Source organism: Acanthopagrus latus, chromosome 13, assembly GCF_904848185.1.
Source record: "Acanthopagrus latus isolate v.2019 chromosome 13, fAcaLat1.1, whole genome shotgun sequence".
NCBI lineage: Eukaryota > Metazoa > Chordata > Actinopteri > Spariformes > Sparidae > Acanthopagrus > Acanthopagrus latus.
In genome coordinates, this window is record NC_051051.1 from 27723154 (window position 1) to 27742650 (window position 19497).

The 19497-nt window shown below is 44.8% G+C and overlaps 1 protein-coding gene and 1 long non-coding RNA gene across 5 annotated transcripts in view; one reads left to right on the forward strand and one right to left on the reverse strand.

The window, feature by feature from the left end:
• The window catches only part of tmem132e (transmembrane protein 132E), a 342045-nt gene extending 335577 nt beyond the window's left edge, over window positions 1-6468 (forward strand). For all 4 annotated transcript variants that reach the window (XM_037119152.1, XM_037119153.1, XM_037119154.1 and 1 more), the window contains exon 9: window positions 1675-6468. In XM_037119152.1, coding sequence (XP_036975047.1) covers window positions 1675-2745 — 1071 coding nt within the window. In that variant the 3' untranslated portion in view covers window positions 2746-6468. The remainder of the gene's footprint in view (window positions 1-1674) is intronic.
• Window positions 6469-10135: 3667 nt separating this feature from the next.
• Window positions 10136-11980, reverse strand: LOC119031438. The gene is made up of 3 exons (XR_005078595.1): window positions 11896-11980; window positions 10600-10788; window positions 10136-10496 (listed from the first exon to the last, which is right to left on the reverse strand). It is a non-coding gene; the product is annotated as an uncharacterized LOC119031438 (long non-coding RNA).
• Between the last annotated feature and the right edge of the window lie 7517 nt (window positions 11981-19497).

Genomic DNA, 19497 nt, shown 5'->3' on the forward strand with positions numbered 1-19497 from the left:
CAGAACGAGGAGAAGCGCTGCTGCTGAACCAGTCGTATCTGTGTTGCTGCAGAGGGAGAAGCAGCCGTCCGTCCGTCCTCCTTCACGCTTGAAAGTGTTTTGCTGCCGAGCACATCAGAGTCGTCTGCGTGCACGTCGAGCCTCGCAGGGTTCTGCACATGTTCACCAAACCTCTGGAGATTTAGAGACTGGAGCAACTCCAGAACTTCAAAGGCTCAGTCGGCAACAGATTTTCAAATGACGGTCAATGCCATGAGAGAATGGATCAGAACCATTTAAATATTCATTGGAGAGATTCAGACAGAAGGCAGCTTTGTCTCTGTACTGTACTGAGAGTCCCACAGCAGGACAGACAGACAGACGTCCTGCCAGCCGTCACCCTACAGGTCAGCCTCTCGTGCCTCACCTTGATAAACAGACACATTATTATTATTATTATTATTATTAAATATTATTATATTATTATTAAATTATTACGTGAGGGTCGACCTGAGATGAACATGAACCTTCGTACAGTTATGTTGAGACTGAACTTGTCGGTTCTGACGGGCTGTCGGTTCTGACGACACAGATTATTCTGATTAGTTTTCTGGGCATGCAGAATGTCGCACACACATTTAGATTTTCTGTTAATTGCGAAATTAAAGGGATATTCCGGTGTAAGTTTAATCCATGTTCTAACACACCGTGACACTGAGTGAGACCCCCCTCAAGAGATCAAGTTTTCAGACCGCTAGCTTACGTAGTTTTAGCATCCTCAGAAATGGCCGCACAATAACAATACACTGCAGTATGTTGTTCATATGCCTCCAACAAGAAACTGCCATCAAAAAGCCATAAATAATGCTCAGAACAGCACCAGACTTCAGCAACAGTACAAATAGAGCCTCAGCACACAGGTCTGAAAACTTGATCTCTGGAGGGGCTCTTACAGTGTCACAGTGTGTTAGACCAGGGATTCAAATTACAACGGAATGTCCCTTTAACTGAGCAATGTTAGGCCGAGCAAAATCATTAAACATGATCGTTAGAATGATTTTAAACAAACTAACTCTAATAATAATGTAATCATTTCCACTCCGAATTTAATTGCAACATTTGATCTGAAACATAAAAACAAATATTGTCATTGCAATGTAATAATAATAATGTTTTATTAATTATAATTAACAGGTCGATTCAACCATATCAGACACAATCAAAGCTGAACAGTGTGTGTGTGTGTGTGTGTGTGTGTGTGTGTGTGTGTGTGTGTGTGTGTGTGTGTGTGTGTGTGTGTCTGTCTGTCTTTCAATCTGGGCTTTAAAAGAAACTGAAGTGGAAACTCAGTTTTATTGGTACAGAACCAGCTCAGAACAAAAGTGGTCCATACTTCATCCTCACCGTTGGAACAGTCGACATGAACACTCTCTGCCTGTTAATGTGGTTTTAATGTCTTCAGTCTGGTTCTGGTTCTGAAGGCAACAGAGACATTTAGCTAACCTTGTGATTAGATGATGATCACCGGCTGTGGACAGACATCAGATGTATGTGTTCTGTCGTCGGCTCCACGGTGAGATCAGGGAGGTTAATTCTTTCTGTGGTGTTGTCTGAACCTTTTGATTCTGTGTTTGAAGTTGCTTTGGTGTAAAGAAAGATCCGGTCTGACTGTCTGTCTCTGTGTTTGTGTGACAGGAGGCCAGTCTGTCGATCTGGATGCTTTTCAGCGACAACACAGCCGCCACGCTGACTTACTTTGATCCCAAAGACTACAACCTCAACGCCTCCTCGCTGGATGACAAGGTGGTGTCGGTCTCTCAGGAGCCTCAGCAGCGCTGGCCTGTGGTGGTGGCAGAAGGAGAGGGATCCGGCGAGATGGTGCGTTTAGAGATGACCATCTGTGAGGCGTGCCAGAAGACCAAACGCAAGAGCGTCATCGCATCTGCTGCCGTTTATGTCAAGGTCCGCTTCGGCCCGGAGGAAGACTCCGAGGAAGAGGCGACCACGGAGGGTGAGATCGAGCTGGCGCCCGTCACCAGGCGTCCGATCATTGATCCGAACATTAGTGGAAGAATTTATGAGACATCTAATGAGCAGCCTGCCAGCGTTCCCATTGATTACACCAATTTCCCCACCATTAGTAACCAGGAGCGACCGACTGAGAGTGACGAAGAGGAGGAAGACGACTTCGTACACTCTCCTCGCAACATGACCGACCTTGAGATTGGCATGTACGCTCTGCTGGGAGTCTTCTGTCTGGCCATCTTAGTCTTTCTCATCAACTGCATCGTCTTCGTGCTTAAATACCGCCACAAGCGGATCCCCCCCGAGGGTCAGGCCAACATGGACCACTCCCACCACTGGGTGTTCCTGGGAAATGGCCAGCCGCTGAGGGCCCAGTGCGACCTGTCGCCGCAGCAGGTGGAGAGTCCCAGCAACCCTCTGGAGGGTGTACAGACTTGCTGCCACGGGGATCACCACAGCAGCGGCAGCTCCCAGACCAGCGTTCAAAGCCAAGTACACGGGCGAGGCGACGGCAGCTCCGGGGGCTCCACGAAGGAGAACGGCGAGGATGCCAATTCACCCACCTCCAAGCGCAAGAGGGTCAAGTTCACCACCTTCACCACCCTCCCCACGGAGGAGCTGCCCTATAACTCCATCCCCATAGCAGACGAAGAGGACATTCAGTGGGTTTGCCAGGATATGGGCTTTCAAGACCCGGAGGAACTGCATGACTACATGCGCAGAATAAAAGAAATAGCCTGAGAGCAGCGGTGCAGCCACAAAGCACCGCTCTCAGCTTTCTAAAGAAATGTTCCTTTCTATTTTTCTCTTTTTCACCTGAGTGAAAGATAATTTTTCACAGACTAAAAGGCCAATTGTTGTTTTGGTTAGGGTGTGTTCCATTTAGTTTGCACAGTGCTGTAATCTCATACACACTCACACAGAAGAGAACGCAAGGAAGCCAAAGACTCGAGCAGAGGATCTCAATCACTGGAGAAATCTGTACATCTTGGCTACAGGAGGCTGAGCCGTGAGCCGTGTGAGAGCTGCTCCTGCTCTCTGGAGTCAGGATCTGGTTTACAGCAACCTGATACAGACAGCAACGTTTGGTTCTGGCTCAGCGGGACTCTGCAGTACTGTACCGACTCCAAACAAAGAGGCCTTTGATGAACTAAAAACTGTCAAAGACTCTCATGAAAGCTACGTTTAAAAAAATCATTTTGTTTTTGCCAAAGTAGGAAAAGTGTTCTTTTAATGGCGAAACTTTCTTCATTGTTGTTCTCGGTGCAGCACACTCATGATTTGTACTCATGGTCATTCCCTACATTTTTCTACATTTCATAGGTAGTCAGACGCAGTGCCCTATAATCGTCCTCCTGGTCCTGAACAAATCTAATGCCTTACAAAGATGGTCACAGTTCACTTCTTACGTCAGCGCAGACACCCTGTTTTATCACCACGGCTAGAGACGGTGTGGTCGGATGTAACGTGCTGCACCTGACCTCCAGCAGGAGGCTCAGATAGAAAAGAGCTGGTGTGTTGTGAGGATCTCAGACATTGTTTGCATGGACGGGGATCTCCAGGCACAATCAGCAACTTTTTCCAAATTTGTAAATGTTTGTATTGTAGTTATATAATCATTCATACACATTACTGAAGTAAATATGTTATCATGCATCACAAGCATGCCATGTCAGGCCTACATACGCGCAGACATTCCTCTCTAGTATATGTATATAAACCGCGTGGAGCGTTCAGCAGGTCACTTCCTCTGAGGCAGGACAGAGCGACAGCAACATTTTTATAGTCTTGTGGTGAGTAGAAGGTTCCCCTCTGTACCGTCATGACAGAACTGTAGCTCTGTAACAAAGTGGTATCACACTCGACTGTTGGACGTGGGGGTTTGCTATGCGTCAGACTCAACAGATCGAATCTTTAGATGATTTATTTCCCTGTCCTGGAGTTCGGCTGGCTTCCAGCCTCCAGGACAATAAAAAACTCAGAACGTACCAGTAGAAAACATTCACACTGAACACAAGATCCTCTGAACTCTGCAGGAAGTGTCATCCGCCTACCGAGAAGATCCATGAATAAATTATTGATTTTTCACCATTATTTAAATCACAGCCATCCCATGTCATCACGCTGTTTTTACAAACACACTCTGCTGTGTGTGTGTGCTCGATACTTTCTTTATTCCAGTGAACTCACAAATCTGCTTCGTCTCAACTGAACAGAGTCGTTGCTACAGAACTGAGTTGTTGCTGCTGGCAGGTGAGCGTGTGGATGATGTGTGTACAGGTATCTCAGGATGTTGATCGGCTTTGTCGACAAATCAAAGTGATTGAAACCAGCAGGGACGGTTGGAGTTATATGCAGGTTTTGTTGTGCAGAAAGTGAGTTTAAATGTGCTCAGTAGGCGATTTGAGCAACAAATTCTCAATCCTGAACCGACGAGCAGGTCGATCGCCAGCAAGTTCTCAAACGACGTAGATCACTGTTCCCTAAACAACGTGACGCTGAAGTGTAGCAGCGACAGACGTACAGGACCTTCATCGTCCTCTTGGTGTTGGACCAGTGTTAGGACATGTTATGTTCAGGAAAACATTGTGGTTCAGAGTTAAATAAGTTAAAATAACTGTTTCCTTCTGATTTCACATCAGACATGAACATCGAAGTCCTGTACTTGTTTGACCCGAGCATCTGTCCCAGGTGTCCTCCCTGTACGGACCAGTCGCTCTTTTAACTGCTTCTCTTCACGTCCTCCTTTGCTGCCTTAATATTGACTACAGCCACTAGAGGTCGCTGTCCAACTAGAAACATTAATGTGGGCTGTTTTATCTGCTTTCTCAGTCGGCCTACAGGACAGGCTGGATGTGAAGAGGACGCTTGTTAACCTGCCATCTATCTGTATGACTGATAAATTACTGAGAATTATTTTTAGACTGAGCGTTTCCTTTTATACAGGCGCAGATCTGTCAGTCTTTACAACACTTGCAGACCTGCAGTCTGACAGATTGTTGCTTGTGGTGTGAATCAGTCATGTGATGCTTCAACTGAGTCAGACGTGTCGTTCCGCCCCTTCGTTAGAAATGTTCAGATCGCCTACTGATGACACTCCAGCAGGAAGACAAAAGATGTGGCAAGTTTAGAAAGAGCATAATGTCATCAAACACCCGAGGTCGTGACGACAGCAGAGCTCGTAGTATCTTTAACTGCAGCTGCCCTGTTAGCGTAGCGTGTCTGCTCCTCAGCAGAGTGGAGCCCACGTCTGAAGGCTGACGTTATTTCAGCTCTGATCTCACATGAAACAACTTCTTTTCAGGACTAATGAAGCAACCACAAGATAAGGATTAGTTTCCGTGTCTCTTTCCTTTAATTCTGTATATCTAAGGGCTTGGATTCTTCTTTCATGTAAACTGACGACTGATTCCAGTGATCCTGAGAGAAGCCTGATGTGTCCTGCTCCCTCTGTGGTGATAATGACTGTCAGCTGCTCTTCAGCTCCTTCAGCCTTATTCTAGACCCAATCCAGAATTAACAACAGCTTTATATCCCACGCAAACATTGAATCAGACGTTTCTTGCGTTTCCTCACAGCTAAACTCAAGTGTTAGATGTGACGGTTTGATCACAGCAACATTGTAAATACTGGAGCAAAACCGGTTTTAATTTCCTCTGAAAGTTGCCATGAGATTATTTTCCGTCAGTAAACCATAACGCTCGACACTCTCCATGTATATAGACGTACATTTGATATGTTCATGAATCCTGGATTGGGACTTTTAGGATTTGGTTTACTGCATGCCCTCTCTTTGTTCAGTGTGGTTGAAATGAATAAATTCTAGTGTTTAATGATATTCAATCTGTGTTAACATCTGAAGAGAAGATCAAACAGTTTTTATTTGACAGTCCAAGCCCGTCGCTCAGTCGCAGCATTGTCATGATTTGCCATGAAATGAGGAGAAGCCGCGTCGCAGCAGCTGGACGAGCTTCACTTCTTCTTTAAATGATGGATTCTCAGGATGAATGTAGGATTCTTTACTAAACTGGCTCGTTAGTGTTCATGTGGTCAGCCCAATTAACAGATTAAGTGTCTAATAGCAGCTTTCCTGTTTCCTTTGGTTTTACTCACACTGTATGTTGACATGTTGCCATCTCGCCATCAGTAACATTTGAGTTCTCATCAGTTTTCCTCCTCGCTGTCTTTTTGTAAAGCTGCTTTGGTGACGGTGCACATGTTGCTCACTTTGTATTTCCTTCAAGCTGCTAATAGAAACTTAGTCCTTTTACAAGATGTAACTGAACATGGTGAATTGTACCTTTCTGCCCCCTGCAGCTCAGTCGGCTGTGCCAAGTCACCACCGCACTCACAACAATATGTTAATGTACAGAGCACTGTTAAATTTCCTGTATTCTCTCGAAAAACAAACCCTTGTATTTTCCTGTTATATGTAAAGTACTAAAGAAAATGCAATACACTCGACACTGCCTCGTTCTTACTTCACTGCAGCGCTGAACACTGAACAGGAACCAGAACACATGTTGGTACTGTTCATGTCTTAGAACCACGGACATGATGAAACCTAACATCTGCATCAGCGACTCTTTCTGTCACACGTACAGAGACTAAACCTTTTCACTGCTGCACCGATGCTGCTGACATTCAACAGGTCAGAATAAAAACATTTACTAAAGTATGTGTTGGCCAACAGACGCTGAAGTGAAGGTACTCACCTTTAAACTGGATTTCTGTAGATTATTTGAAACTACTTTGTTTTTTATAACAGCCCAAACATATTTGTGGTTCTTTCATTTATTTCACTTCAAACTTCAGCAACTTGTAGCTTCATTATTTAAACTGTTGAGGTTGTTTAAACAAGGAAACATTAATCTGGGTCTTTGTTCCTGTTTATTATCATCTATTTAAACATAAAGAAGGAGCCAGAGTGAGAATGAATCTGGAGGCTGTTTCTGCCACAGCGTCACGATTCTTTACATCAGTGTTCAGTGTGGCATTGTGACATCACTGTGTTACGCTCCTGTCCAGGTTAGAAAACATCACGTTGGGTCTTAAAACAGCTGCTTCTGTCTCCACAAACACAGCTGGAAAACGTCCTGACATGTTCAAAATATCCAGCGGTTTCACCCACACGGTGTCTGGATCAGCAGGTTCTGGCCCTGCGTTGTTCTCACCTGGCTGTGATGTCACCACCTTCACCTGCTGATGGTAAAGTCAGGTCATGTTCATCACATCAAGGTGACTGACAAACACTATGTGTGTGACTCATGACACAGTTCAAACAGGATCAATACTTTATCTGTCCCTCTTCAGTCACTAACAGATAAAGGTTTGATCAGTGAGTCCATGAGGGGAACAGGAAGGGGCGGGGCTTCAGCTCTCCATAGACAGAGATTATCAATAACCTCCATCAGCAGAAATACATCATTTTAAATGATATAATCTTTAGCATTTTAAACACGTGCTGATTAAAGATGCAGACAGTGTAGTTTATAAAGATACAGACATCCAGTGAGTCACGTTTACACATGTTGAAACATATAAATATAATACAAAGTCCATGAGGTGCAGAAATATAACTGCTCAGTTCTCCTGTGACGAGGCTGGAAGACGTTTATTAACAGAAACATTAACAGGTGAGCCAGTCAGCGTGCTGGAACAACCTGTTATTATTCCTTATCTGTCACTAAACTGTCATTAATAGTTTCCTCTGTAAGCGTTAGTAGAACAACAGAGGTGGCTCCTTCAGGAACTGCTCCTGAGAGTTTATTGTCCTCCGACAGTCACTGATGATTAATATTAATAACAAGAGTTTACATGTGTCAGCTGCACTTTATGTCACTGTGTCTCTTCATATTCAAACAGCACAGCTCTGATGGATCATCAGGACAGAGTCTGACTACAGTGGAGGATTCTGGACAGAATGTCCTGCAGTGTTCGGCACACTCTGGCTTCAGTCCTGCTGCTCTTTGAGCCTCTTGAGTCAGTGCTGTTCACCCCCTGCTGAGACAGTCCCAAGGCTTTCCATCATATTCCCACAGCAGCAGACAGATCCTGGAGAGAGCTGAGTGTAGAGACCTACTGTAGAGCTACTGAACAGAGCTACTGTAGAGCTACTGAACAGAGCTACTGTAGAGCTACTGTAGAGCTACTGTAGAGCTACTGAACAGAGCTACTGTAGAGCTACTGAACAGAGCTACTGAACAGAGCTACTGTAGAGCTACTGTAGAGCTACTGAACAGAGCTACTGTAGAGCTACTGAATAGAGCTACTGTAGAGCTACTGTAGAGCTACTGTAGAGCTACTGAACAGAGCTACTGTAGAGCTACTGTAGAGCTACTGAACAGAGCTACTGTAGAGCTACTGAACAGAGCTACTGTAGAGCTGCTGTAGAGCTACTGAACAGAGCTACTGTAGAGCTACTGTAGAGTTACTGAACAGAGCTACTGAACAGAACTACTGTAGAGTTACTGAACAGAACTAATGTAGAGCTACTGTAGAGTTACTGAACAGAGCTACTGAACAGAACTAATGTAGAGCTACTGTAGACTTACTGAACAGAACTAATGTAGAGCTACTGAACAGAGCTAATGTAGAGCTACTGTAGAGCTACTGAACAGAGCTACTGTAGAGCTACTGAACAGAGCTAATGTAGAGTTACTGTAGAGTTACTGAACAGAGCTACTGTAGAGCTACTGAACAGAACTACTGTAGAGTTACTGAACAGAACTAATGTAGAGCTACTGTAGAGTTACTGAACAGAGCTACTGAACAGAACTAATGTAGAGCTACTGTAGACTTACTGAACAGAGCTAATGTAGAGCTACTGTAGACTTACTGAACAGAGCTAATGTAGAGCTACTGAACAGAGCTAATGTAGAGCTACTGTAGACTTACTGAACAGAGCTAATGTAGAGCTACTGAACAGAGCTAATGTAGAGCTACTGTAGAGTTACTGAACAGAGCTATTGAACAGAGCTAATGTAGAGCTACTGTAGAGTTACTGAACAGAGCTACTGAACAGAACTACTGTAGAGTTACTGAACAGAGCTAATGTAGAGCTACTGTAGAGGTACTGAACAGAACTACTGTAGAGCTACTGTAGAGCTACTGTAGAGCTACTGTAGAACTGATGTAGAACTACTGTACAGCAGCTGTACTGCAGGTCCACTCGTCCAGCAGCTCGGCCAACAACATCCATACTGGACCTGTTTACTTCTTCAGGTCACCTCGACTGAGCAGCTGAGACCAAAGCTGCCGAACTCAGGTGAGAAACACACATCGTTAAAGAGACAGGAAGTGAAGAGACAGGAAGTGAGGAGACAGGAAGTGAGGAGACAAGAGGTGACGAGACAGGAAGTGAGGAGACAGGAAGTGAAGAGACAGGAAGTGAGGAGACAAGAGGTGAAGAGACAGGAAGTGAGGAGACAAGAGGTGAAGAGACAGGAAGTGAGGAGACAGGATATATATGTATATATGTGTATATATATATATATATATATATATATATATATATATATATATATATATATATATATATATATATATATATATATATATATATATATATATATACACACACACATTTTCCAACAGAACAAATGTTTATTTTCACATCAGTGATAAAGGAATATTATTATTACTTCCAGGTTTATTAAAAATACTTCTGTCTTTATCAATATGATAAATATTCTGAGACCATTCCAGAGAATAAATGAAGACTTCGTTTTCAGATACAAAGAGAAGTGAAGCGGCGTCAGTGTGACTGATGCTCCCGCGCTGCACACAAAGAAAACAACATTTAGGAAAATAAATCAAAACCTTATTTTGCAAATGAACCTTTATCACATTCTGGTAGAGAAAGTGGAGCCGGCTGAGAGGAGCTGCCAACATTAATCCATTTGGATGTGTGACAGGAAGTGCTGCTGCATTGCCAGTCCGACCAGGACCGAGGCGGTCCGACTCCACAGCCTGGGACGGACTCTGTACTGTGAGCACACATCACAACCGTCTGTCATTTCATCCACAGCTGATAACTTCTTCAAGCTTCACCTGAGAATAATCCTTTCATGGTTCTGGTTGCTAGTCGTCTGATTTTAAAAATGTATCATTGTTGTGGATCTAGCTGCAGATTAAAATACATGAATGTGAAGTGAGTCAGTGTGAGCTTGAGCTGATGTGGTCTGAAGGTCCAGTTTGCTCTCTGGACTCAGAGTTCAGCCCGAGAGGACGAGAGGCTTCATGAAGATGGCTGGAGACATCTGGAAATATGAGGACAGCTGTGAAACAGAAGAGAGCGTCTCAGTGATCAGCACAGGAAATCTAATTCAAGCCAAACTGTCTTTAAATTGTGAACAGAAGCAGCTGGTGTCGATGGATCGCCTGGTTCTGGTCTCATCTTCCAGCTCTGTCGTTTGTTTCACTCCGGAGGATCCGGCCAGTCAGAGACTGTGATCTGGTGTCAGGATGTTCCAGAGCAGCTACAGTGAAGCCTGACAGCACAAACGTCTTCACGTTAGCAAACATCAGCAGGAGATGTCAGGTTCAGAGTCAGAGCAGAGAATCACACGCAGGCTTCTTTCTTTCCAAACTCACCATTTTCACGGCGTTCAGCAATCATACAAGGAGAGATCCGTCCCGGGAGCGGCAGAGATAACAGCCCACACTGACAGACGCCTCCAAAGACCAGAATGCAAAGCCAACACAAGACATGATGCGTTCAGACGAGGCCTGCAACTCTTCATCTCTGCTGCTCGCTCCATACGAAGCAACACAACAGCTCCTCTGGAGAGGAAGAAGAGAAAGTTCAGGGAAAGTACATTTCACTTCTTCAACTTCTCAGTGACGATCACGTTGACTCTTCATCTCACTTCATGAGAAGAAGGTAATTAAAAGTATCTGAGATGTTCCCAAATCAGCCCAACATGATTTAATAATAACAGCTGCTAATTTCTTTAACACATTTACAGCAAACCTCCAACTAAAATCTGTGAAACTCAAGTTCATGTTTTAACCATCTATGATGTCAGCAGATCGGTCTGACTTTGATCGTTACCATAAAATCCTAATTACTGTCAAAAACAACTTAAATCCTACAACCTTACACCCCATTCTGCAGAGTAGATGTTCCCTCAGAACCACAGATGGTCCAACTTGAACTGTCTTTATCTCTCTAGTCACCTCGCTGTGTTTGTGCTCCAGTTAGGTTTAGGCACAGACTTCATGGATTGATCTCTGTCACACAGTCTGACCTCCTGTGAAATAAATCTGTTTGATCACCGAAAGAAAAGAGTCAGAACTGTCCTGCTCTGTCACCAGAAGAAGACTGAAAATGTCTCTGAACGTCTCCGTAAGAAACAACAACAGGTTTTTCACCTCAGAAAAGGCAGAAAATATGCAGCGGTGTGACGGAGCTGTGAGATCACTGAACAACCTACAGAACCACTTCAAGTTCTGTTCATGCTGGAGGGTCGGCCCACTTGACTTATGCTCCCCGGCTGAGGTGAGCTGGTTTTTACAGCTTTTACAGCTTTTACAGCTTTTACAGCTTTTGAAGTGGACATTTTTCTTTTGGAGACCTGACCTGTCCTCAGTGACATTTATCTTTTCTCAGGTAAGTTAAATATCTCTCAGGAAGGAGAAGACGAGACGGGTCGGTCTCGGCCAACAGGACTTTTCAGAACTGAATTTAAATGCATCTCTCTTCCTCACGTCCCAACACATCAGCCAGCTGACATGAAACATGAACTTGAGACTTGGCAGCTAGCAGGAGGCTAACTTCAGGCTCAGTCCACCACACTCGGGCTCCACAACATATGCTGGTCTTACTGGTGACCAGCAGGGCTGAGTCAGCATGTATGGCAGCTAACCAAAGTTAAATATGTTGCTCACTCCAACTTCCAGACGTTAGAAGAAGTCAGTTCACTTCACATAGTTTCACATGTGACACAAACATCATCCTGTATGTGTGTTAACTGTCAACAGGAAGTAGTCACAGGCTCCACTTCCTGTTTCCTGTTCTTCAACACAACGATGGACCCACAAGATTCAGCAGGAAATGTGAAGAATTTTAGTTTTACAAACTGTCTGAGCTACAACAGGAGTTTCAGGTGAGGACCAAAGTTATGAAGAGAAACAGAGTCGAGTCAACATCAGATAAATTATTATCTGAACATCTGCTCAGACTCATTTTCAACCTTAGCGAGCAGATGTAGATATAGATATAGATATAGATAGATCAGCTTTGACACAGTGATGGTGAAACATTAGTGTGTTGGCTAAATGTCCAAACACAGAGCTGTTAGCAGCATCAGAACCAGCTGTGTTCACTGACACATGTTGACACCTGTTATCCAGGTGGACGCGTCGTGCCAGAGGCCTTTTTATCTAAACCAACATTCAGCACTTTGAACGCTGTAATCAGTCGCTGCTCTGGTGCGTTTGGCGAGTCTCCACCGCTCAGCTCGCATCCATTTCCTCTCTCATGGCTGAGCGGCCGAGCAGAGAGCAGTTAGCAGCCTGCTGGAGCTTCTAAGATAAATCTGTCTGGATGTTTCTGTTTTTACACAAGATGGCTGCTGACCGAGGACAACAGGAAGTTATTCAGCAGTTTAAAGTTTCATCGAGGCTCCAGGTGTGTCTCTGTGAGCAGCTCGGAAAGAGAGTTCAGTCTCAAGACTTTCTCTGGTGTCGAGCTTTATTTGCTTACAAGATTGAACAAATCATAAAAGACATTTCCAGACTTTTTATCTTTCAGACCTTTTGTTGCAACTTTTCTTGTTGGCCGGTGTTTTTGCAGCTACGTGCCGACTGCAGCTACACACCAAACACTCATGCATGTTTCATGAACACAAGTGCACAATGAAAAATTCAACTTTTCTCTCCCTACACAGAGCAGTTGTCTTGTCCTGTCCTATAAAGGCTGAAATCATTGTGAGAGAACAGGCTTCACATATTATTTATCTCAGTTTAATGTATGCACAACAACAGCAGTGTTGACGGCTCCTCTCGTCACACGCTGACATCCATCCACAGTCTGAGGACGCTTCATCCAGCCAACACCACAGTGTGGGCGTCTGTTTGGCTCCCGATTCGCTGCTCAGAGCTGAACAACATATAGCTCACGGCCACCGACTGACACCTGCTGTGATGAGTGTGAGGCTGCGTGTTTAAATCACAGCTCACCTGCATGTTGGTGAGGAGATCCGAGCCGACAGCAGCAGCAGGACTCCTGACAGATGATGCTGCCAACACAGAATAAACAATGGAAATGTATGTTTCTGCAAACCACAGAAATGTTGAAGCTTTCGGTTTCTTCAGGTGCAGATTTCAATGATATGATGCGACAGCGAGGTCGGGTTTAAGCACAAAAACCACTCAGTTAGTTTTAAAACTACCTGGTTGTGTCTCCACAAACACTGTTAAATGTCCCAACATCTAACAACTCCCAACAACCGCCAGTGTTTCAGCTGCAGATCATCCAAACCTCTCATCACAAATCCAGTTTTTGTTGCCATGTGGCTGGAAAATGTCCTGATTTCTCATAAAAATATTGCAAACGATGAAACACAGGCTCCAACAGTGGTCTCTGGCTTGGCAGTCATCTTCTGAGTCATTATGAGTCCTCAGTTATCAGCTGCTCATTCTTCCAAAGTCCTGTCAAAAACCTGCCACAGACACGTCTACAAACATCCTGAAGTCCCACTGGAGTTAAAATTCAGTCTCAGATCAGTTACCAAAATAACATGCTGGCAGTGAATGTGTCTGATACTGTCCACTGGACATTGATAACAGGAAGTTTACTTCCAGCCACTTATTTAGTGACAAAACCTGATAATGTATCAAATTGTATATGAGACATCTTGGACTCTCCAGCTGTGTCCATGCAGACAGAACCAGGTGTGTTTCGAGCCCAAACATGATGTTTTCTATCCCGAACCAGAAACTGAACATTTACAAATTGAACCAATAGAATTGTAAAGTTTTTCACTGCCAATATTGATAACATCTCTATTAATTGTTGTGGTAAATGGGAATGTTAAAAACACAACCGGATGTTCAGATGGCTTCATGCGTCACATGGGCTCCAGCGGTCCGGTCCGGCTGTGACCACCTGCCCGTCCACCTCCAGAAATGAAAGTCAGCTGTAAGTCAGGATGTGAAGTGAACCTGCACACATCTGAATGTTTGTGTCATTGGCAGAAACTCTGGATGCTGACATTTGAATCTGTCTGAAAATAATTAATATAATCATAAATCAGGTCTCTTTGTTTTCTGTCAGGTCTCATCATCACGTCCTGTTCGGACCTCTGTGCATCACTGGAAGCATCAGGTGAGTGTGAAGAAACCGGAGCAGCTGCTGAGTCTTTCTCCTGCTGCTGCTGCGGGATAAACTTCATGTAGGGAGCTGGAAAAAACACTTTTTAGAAATCCGTTCTGATTGGGCCGTGCTGCGATCTCCGTGTAATAACATGCAAATGTGTCTCTCAGACGGTGAAAATGTGTTTTTAGTCCATCGCCACCTTCACAGCAGGCCCGCGAAGCTCAGCCCGCTTTGATGTTGGAGCCGGGCCCGTGATGCATTCGTGTCATGTTGGAAGTGTGCGTAGGATCCAGCGTCACACACTTAGTGTCTGCGTTGGTGTAAAGTGTTACCACAGGCGGACGCGTCTCTCTGACGATCACGATGCTCACAGCAATCTGATGTTGATCAGCTGAACGTGATCGTCTCGATTAAAATCTCTTCTGCTGACGTTGATCTGCAGCTGAATTCATGAATCAGGAAATGTTTAATGTGTTTGTGATGAAACTTCTGCGTCAGTGTCAGCAGCAGCTGTCTGTCAGCACGCTGTGAACAGTTTGTATTCTCTGATGAAATCTGATGTGATCTTCAATTTCTAAAACCAATGATCATAATTTAGTGTGTTCACACTGTGAACCAGTAACCTCAACATCTCCAGACTCCCTTTACAAATGTCTCAGTTTAGTAAGCTGTTGAGTCAGAGACTCTTGTAAATCTTGTCTCTGCCTCTGACTAATTGTTCTTGTAAGTTCTGCAGACGTTCTCCATGAACTTCTTTCTGTCTTTGTGTCTGTTTGTCTCATCCATATAAACAGCGGTCCACTTGTGATCGGGTCACTCAGGATCCGGCCTGAACAGACTCTTAGTTGTTCCAGAGATGTTTCTGCCTCATGATAACATGTCACAGATTCAACTGGTCTTTACACCTTTCTTTAGATTTTTACATCTCCAACAGTTCAGTGCAGCCAGATGTTTCCTGCAGCCAGATGTTTCCTGCAGCCAGATGTTTCCTGCAGCCAGATGTTTCCAGCAGCCAGATGTTTCCTGCAGCCAGATGTTTCCAGCAGCCAGATGTTTCCTGCAGCCAGATGTTTCCTGCAGCCAGATGTTTCCTGCAGCCAGATGTTTCCTGCAGCCAGATGTTTCCAGCAGCCTCCTGTAAAAGGCGAGAATGAGAAAATGGTTTAGAGCCTCTGTGGGAGTCGACATCTTGTCAGGGTCCATCGGCAGCGAGGCCTCTGCAAGAGGGCGATAACCCCGAGCCTTTCCTCAGCCAACATGTCTGACTTAATCATCAGTGAGACTCTGACCCAGAAGAGAAAATGCAACGAAAGCAGAAAAGTCTTCAGCAGAACAAAGAAACTGTGTCACAATGATCAGATTCATGAATACTGGACCAGGGTTTCTGTCTTCACCTCTGAAAATGTTAAAGAAGAGATGCTCTTCACATTCATTCACTTGTTTGCACTAAATGTAAAACATGAACTTCTCTGAACTGAATAAGTGAATCTATAAACTGGCAGCACTATTTTAGGACTTAAATCAAATGGAGACGAAACATGCAGAGGCTCCATCTCTTTTGAATTATCTGGATATTTTCTTCATAGAGGGTTTAGAAAAAAACTGTGGATTCATCCTTTATAATGGGACGCACACTCATTCATCACACATCAATCAATCAAAATGTTTAATTATAGCTAATTCTCCAAACTCACAGCGGCCTTTTATAAATGTATGAAAACATGATTAGGAACCTTTTCCCCCTCTGAGGAAACAGAATCGCCCTCTGCTCACCACACAAAGGCTAATGAGCTAATGAGCTAACAGATAATCACATGTAATTAACACACTGAAGGTCTGAAGAGCAGCAGAAAGTAGGACGAATCTATAGGAGCAGATCAGAGCTTCTGTACAGGGTTCTGTGTTGAGGACGTTTGGATCAGAACCTTTTAGAGAATCATCAATGTGCAACAGCTCAGATTTTCTTCGCTACAGGCTGGTGATTTAATTTTGAAAGCCACCAGTACAGTAAATGTCAGCAGGTATGACTGATTAATCCAACACTCGATATTAATGTTCCTTCAGACAATAATCTGCAGTGAGTTTTATCACTGATGTCCGCGTGACTCCTCTCTCTCTGCAGCATCACTCACATCCTCCACGACTCGTCCAACATGCCGGGTCTGTCCCCCGAGACTCACCTGGACATCTCATCATTATGATCCAGCTTTGTCTTTATAAACACAGCTGGAAATGTTCTGATGTCTTATGAAATACATCAGGTATTCATGCCTCAAACAGGGGAAAAGTCCTGAAAGTTTTAGCTTTAGTTGTCACAAACTTTCGGCGTCAGCATGTCGACGTTTCATCAGAAATGAGCGCTTTTGCCAAAAAAACGCGGCTGGAAACATCTGGACATCAGTTTGATGACACTAAGAAGGCTGTAAATGTCCCAACATCTCATATAAATATCACAGTTTTTCACCAGCATCAAGGTTGGAATCATCCCATCTTCTAGTCCAAAATATCTCACCTTTGTTTCCATGAACCTGTCCTGACATCTCACTGAAAATATTCGGCTTGTGGCTGGAAAATGTCAGAAAACATCTCTCCAGTGAATTCAATCTTGTCACCTCCTCCAGGAGTGGAAACGCTCTGACTTCAGTCTGCTGCAGTGACCCACAGTGACCCTCAGTGACCTACAGGGGGCAGTGTAGAGCAAGTTCAGTGTTAATGACTCAATATGAGACCGTCAGTGTGACATGAACTTATATCACAGATGGAGGCTTAAAAAAACAAGAGCAGACCCAGTTTGAGCCTTGAAGGTCACAGCACTCCACCCTGAGCTGAACGTGCTGATGTTACATGACCGGGACATGTTTTATAAAATTCATACTTATACATGATTCATGTGGAGCTCAGACAGCTGCAGGGGAGCTGAAGCTGTCTATGATCCTTCTGAGCACTCAACACTATCTTTGATGTCTTCAAGCTTTCTAAATGTATTCTCCTGTTGAGGAGCTGCGGTGAGACCCATCATCATCTCCTCAGCCCGACAGACATCATGACATCAGCCCGCTCTGCTGGTATTTAATCCAGCTGTAAACAGGCTCACGTATAAATACAGTCACATATAAACAGGTTCCTCCACCTCGCACGTAGAAGTTGTGCTCTGCATGAAGAGTCTTGACCGAGGACGTGCTCACCTGTCTGACCCATGTGTAGGACCATGTTGGAGGCAGGAGGGACACAGGTGGGGAGCAGGTGACCTGCAGCAGACTGTACATGTTACAGGTTAGTCATAAATACACATCATCATAAACATTCAAACCACAGAGTCATTTCTTCTCGTGGTGGTGATCTGAGGTCAGTATTTCCTCTCTGCTGTCACCGTCATGTTTAGAAATCCAAGATTACATCACAGAATGAAAACTGTACACAGATGGTAGTTTTCATACAGCCTTTGGTTCTGGTGGCCCGGTGTTCTCGGACTTCCCGTCAGAATATCTGTTTTCGTTGTGACAAACGTGGTGTGGCATGAAAAATGTTCTCTTGTCCTGAGTTTTATTTCCCAGCAGGTTATAATTCGTCCAAGTAGATTATCAACAGGTGTTCCTGCCTAAAATAACAAAGTAATATATGAGCAGCACATGAATATGAAGTCATTATAGTTTCTCCTGCTGTGGTTCTGTAGAATTATAGAGGTCCAATATAAACTGATGGGTGTGCAGATGCCTGTGTCTCAGACTGAGGCCCGGCTCATGCTGGGCTGATGGACTGCAGCTGACTTCGACTCCATCAATCACTCCAGGGAATCATTCAGAACTTTAATACACAGTAAATTTAATTCATTATTGATAACTACCATCAAACAATACGAGCTACCTGCTTGTTAAAGAGGCAAATGGTCTGGAAATCTTACAAACATTCATTATGTGCTGATGTGATAAATGACGGCAGGAGGCTCGGAGGATGTTGTCTGCTCCCTCCTCCTCCATCAGCTGTCTCATTGTTTCAGGCAGACAGGTAATCTGGTTTGGAGATGAAATTGTTGCAGGTGTTGTTTTAAACTGGCCGCAGGCTGCAGTCATGCTGAATCGATCCTGCTGAGCACCAACATGCAGCTCAGTTATCACCACGACATGTTCAGGAGCGGCTCCGGCAGTATGCAACCAGGATTAACTCCACCTCACCTGACGGGGACTTCAACACAGACAGTTACATGTAGATGAGCTGATCTTCTTGTCAGGATGTGGAGTGATGGTGGAGTGATGGAGGTGGAGTGATGGAGGTGGAGTGATAGTGGAGTGATGGTGGAGTGATGGAGGTGGAGTGATGGTGAAGTGATGGAGGTGGAGTGATGGAGGTGGAGTGATAGTGGAGTGATGGTGGAGTGATGGAGGTGGAGTGATAGTGGAGTGATGGTGGAGTGATGGAGGTGGAGTGATGGTGGAGCGATGGAGGTGGAGTGATGGAGGTGGAGTGATGGAGGTGGAGTGATGGTGGAGTGATGGAGGTGGAGTGATGGTGGAGTGATGGAGGTGGAGTGATAGTGGAGTGATGGTGGAGTGATGGAGGTGGAGTGATAGTGGAGTGATGGAGGTGGAGTGATGGTGGAGTGATGGAGGTGGAGTGATAGTGGAGTGATGGTGGAGTGATGGAGGTGGAGTGATAGTGGAGTGATGGAGGTGGAGTGATGGTGCAGTGATGGAGGTGGAGTGATAGTGGAGTGATGGTGGAGTGATGGAGGTGGAGTGATAGTGGAGTGATGGAGGTGGAGTGATGGTGCAGTGATGGAGGTGGAGTGATAGTGGAGTGATGGTGGAGTGATGGAGGTGGAGTGATAGTGGAGTGATGGAGGTGGAGTGATGGTGGAGTGATGGAGGTGGAGTGATAGTGGATTGATGGTGCAGTGATGGAGGTGGAGTGATAGTGGATTGATGGTGCAGTGATGGAGGTGGAGTGATAGTGGATTGATGGTGCAGTGATGGAGGTGGAGGGATAGTGGATTGATGGTGCAGTGATGGAGGTGGAGGTGCAGCAAGAAGACCAGAAGCTACGGTTGGAGACGATGACTCAGCATCTGTGAGCTGGATGGCTTCAGCCAGATGCTGAGTCGTCTGTGGTTGTTGAGTTTCGCTCTGCAGCGTCGTGTTGAGACAACAGAGTGTTGATGCTGCGCTGAGACTGAG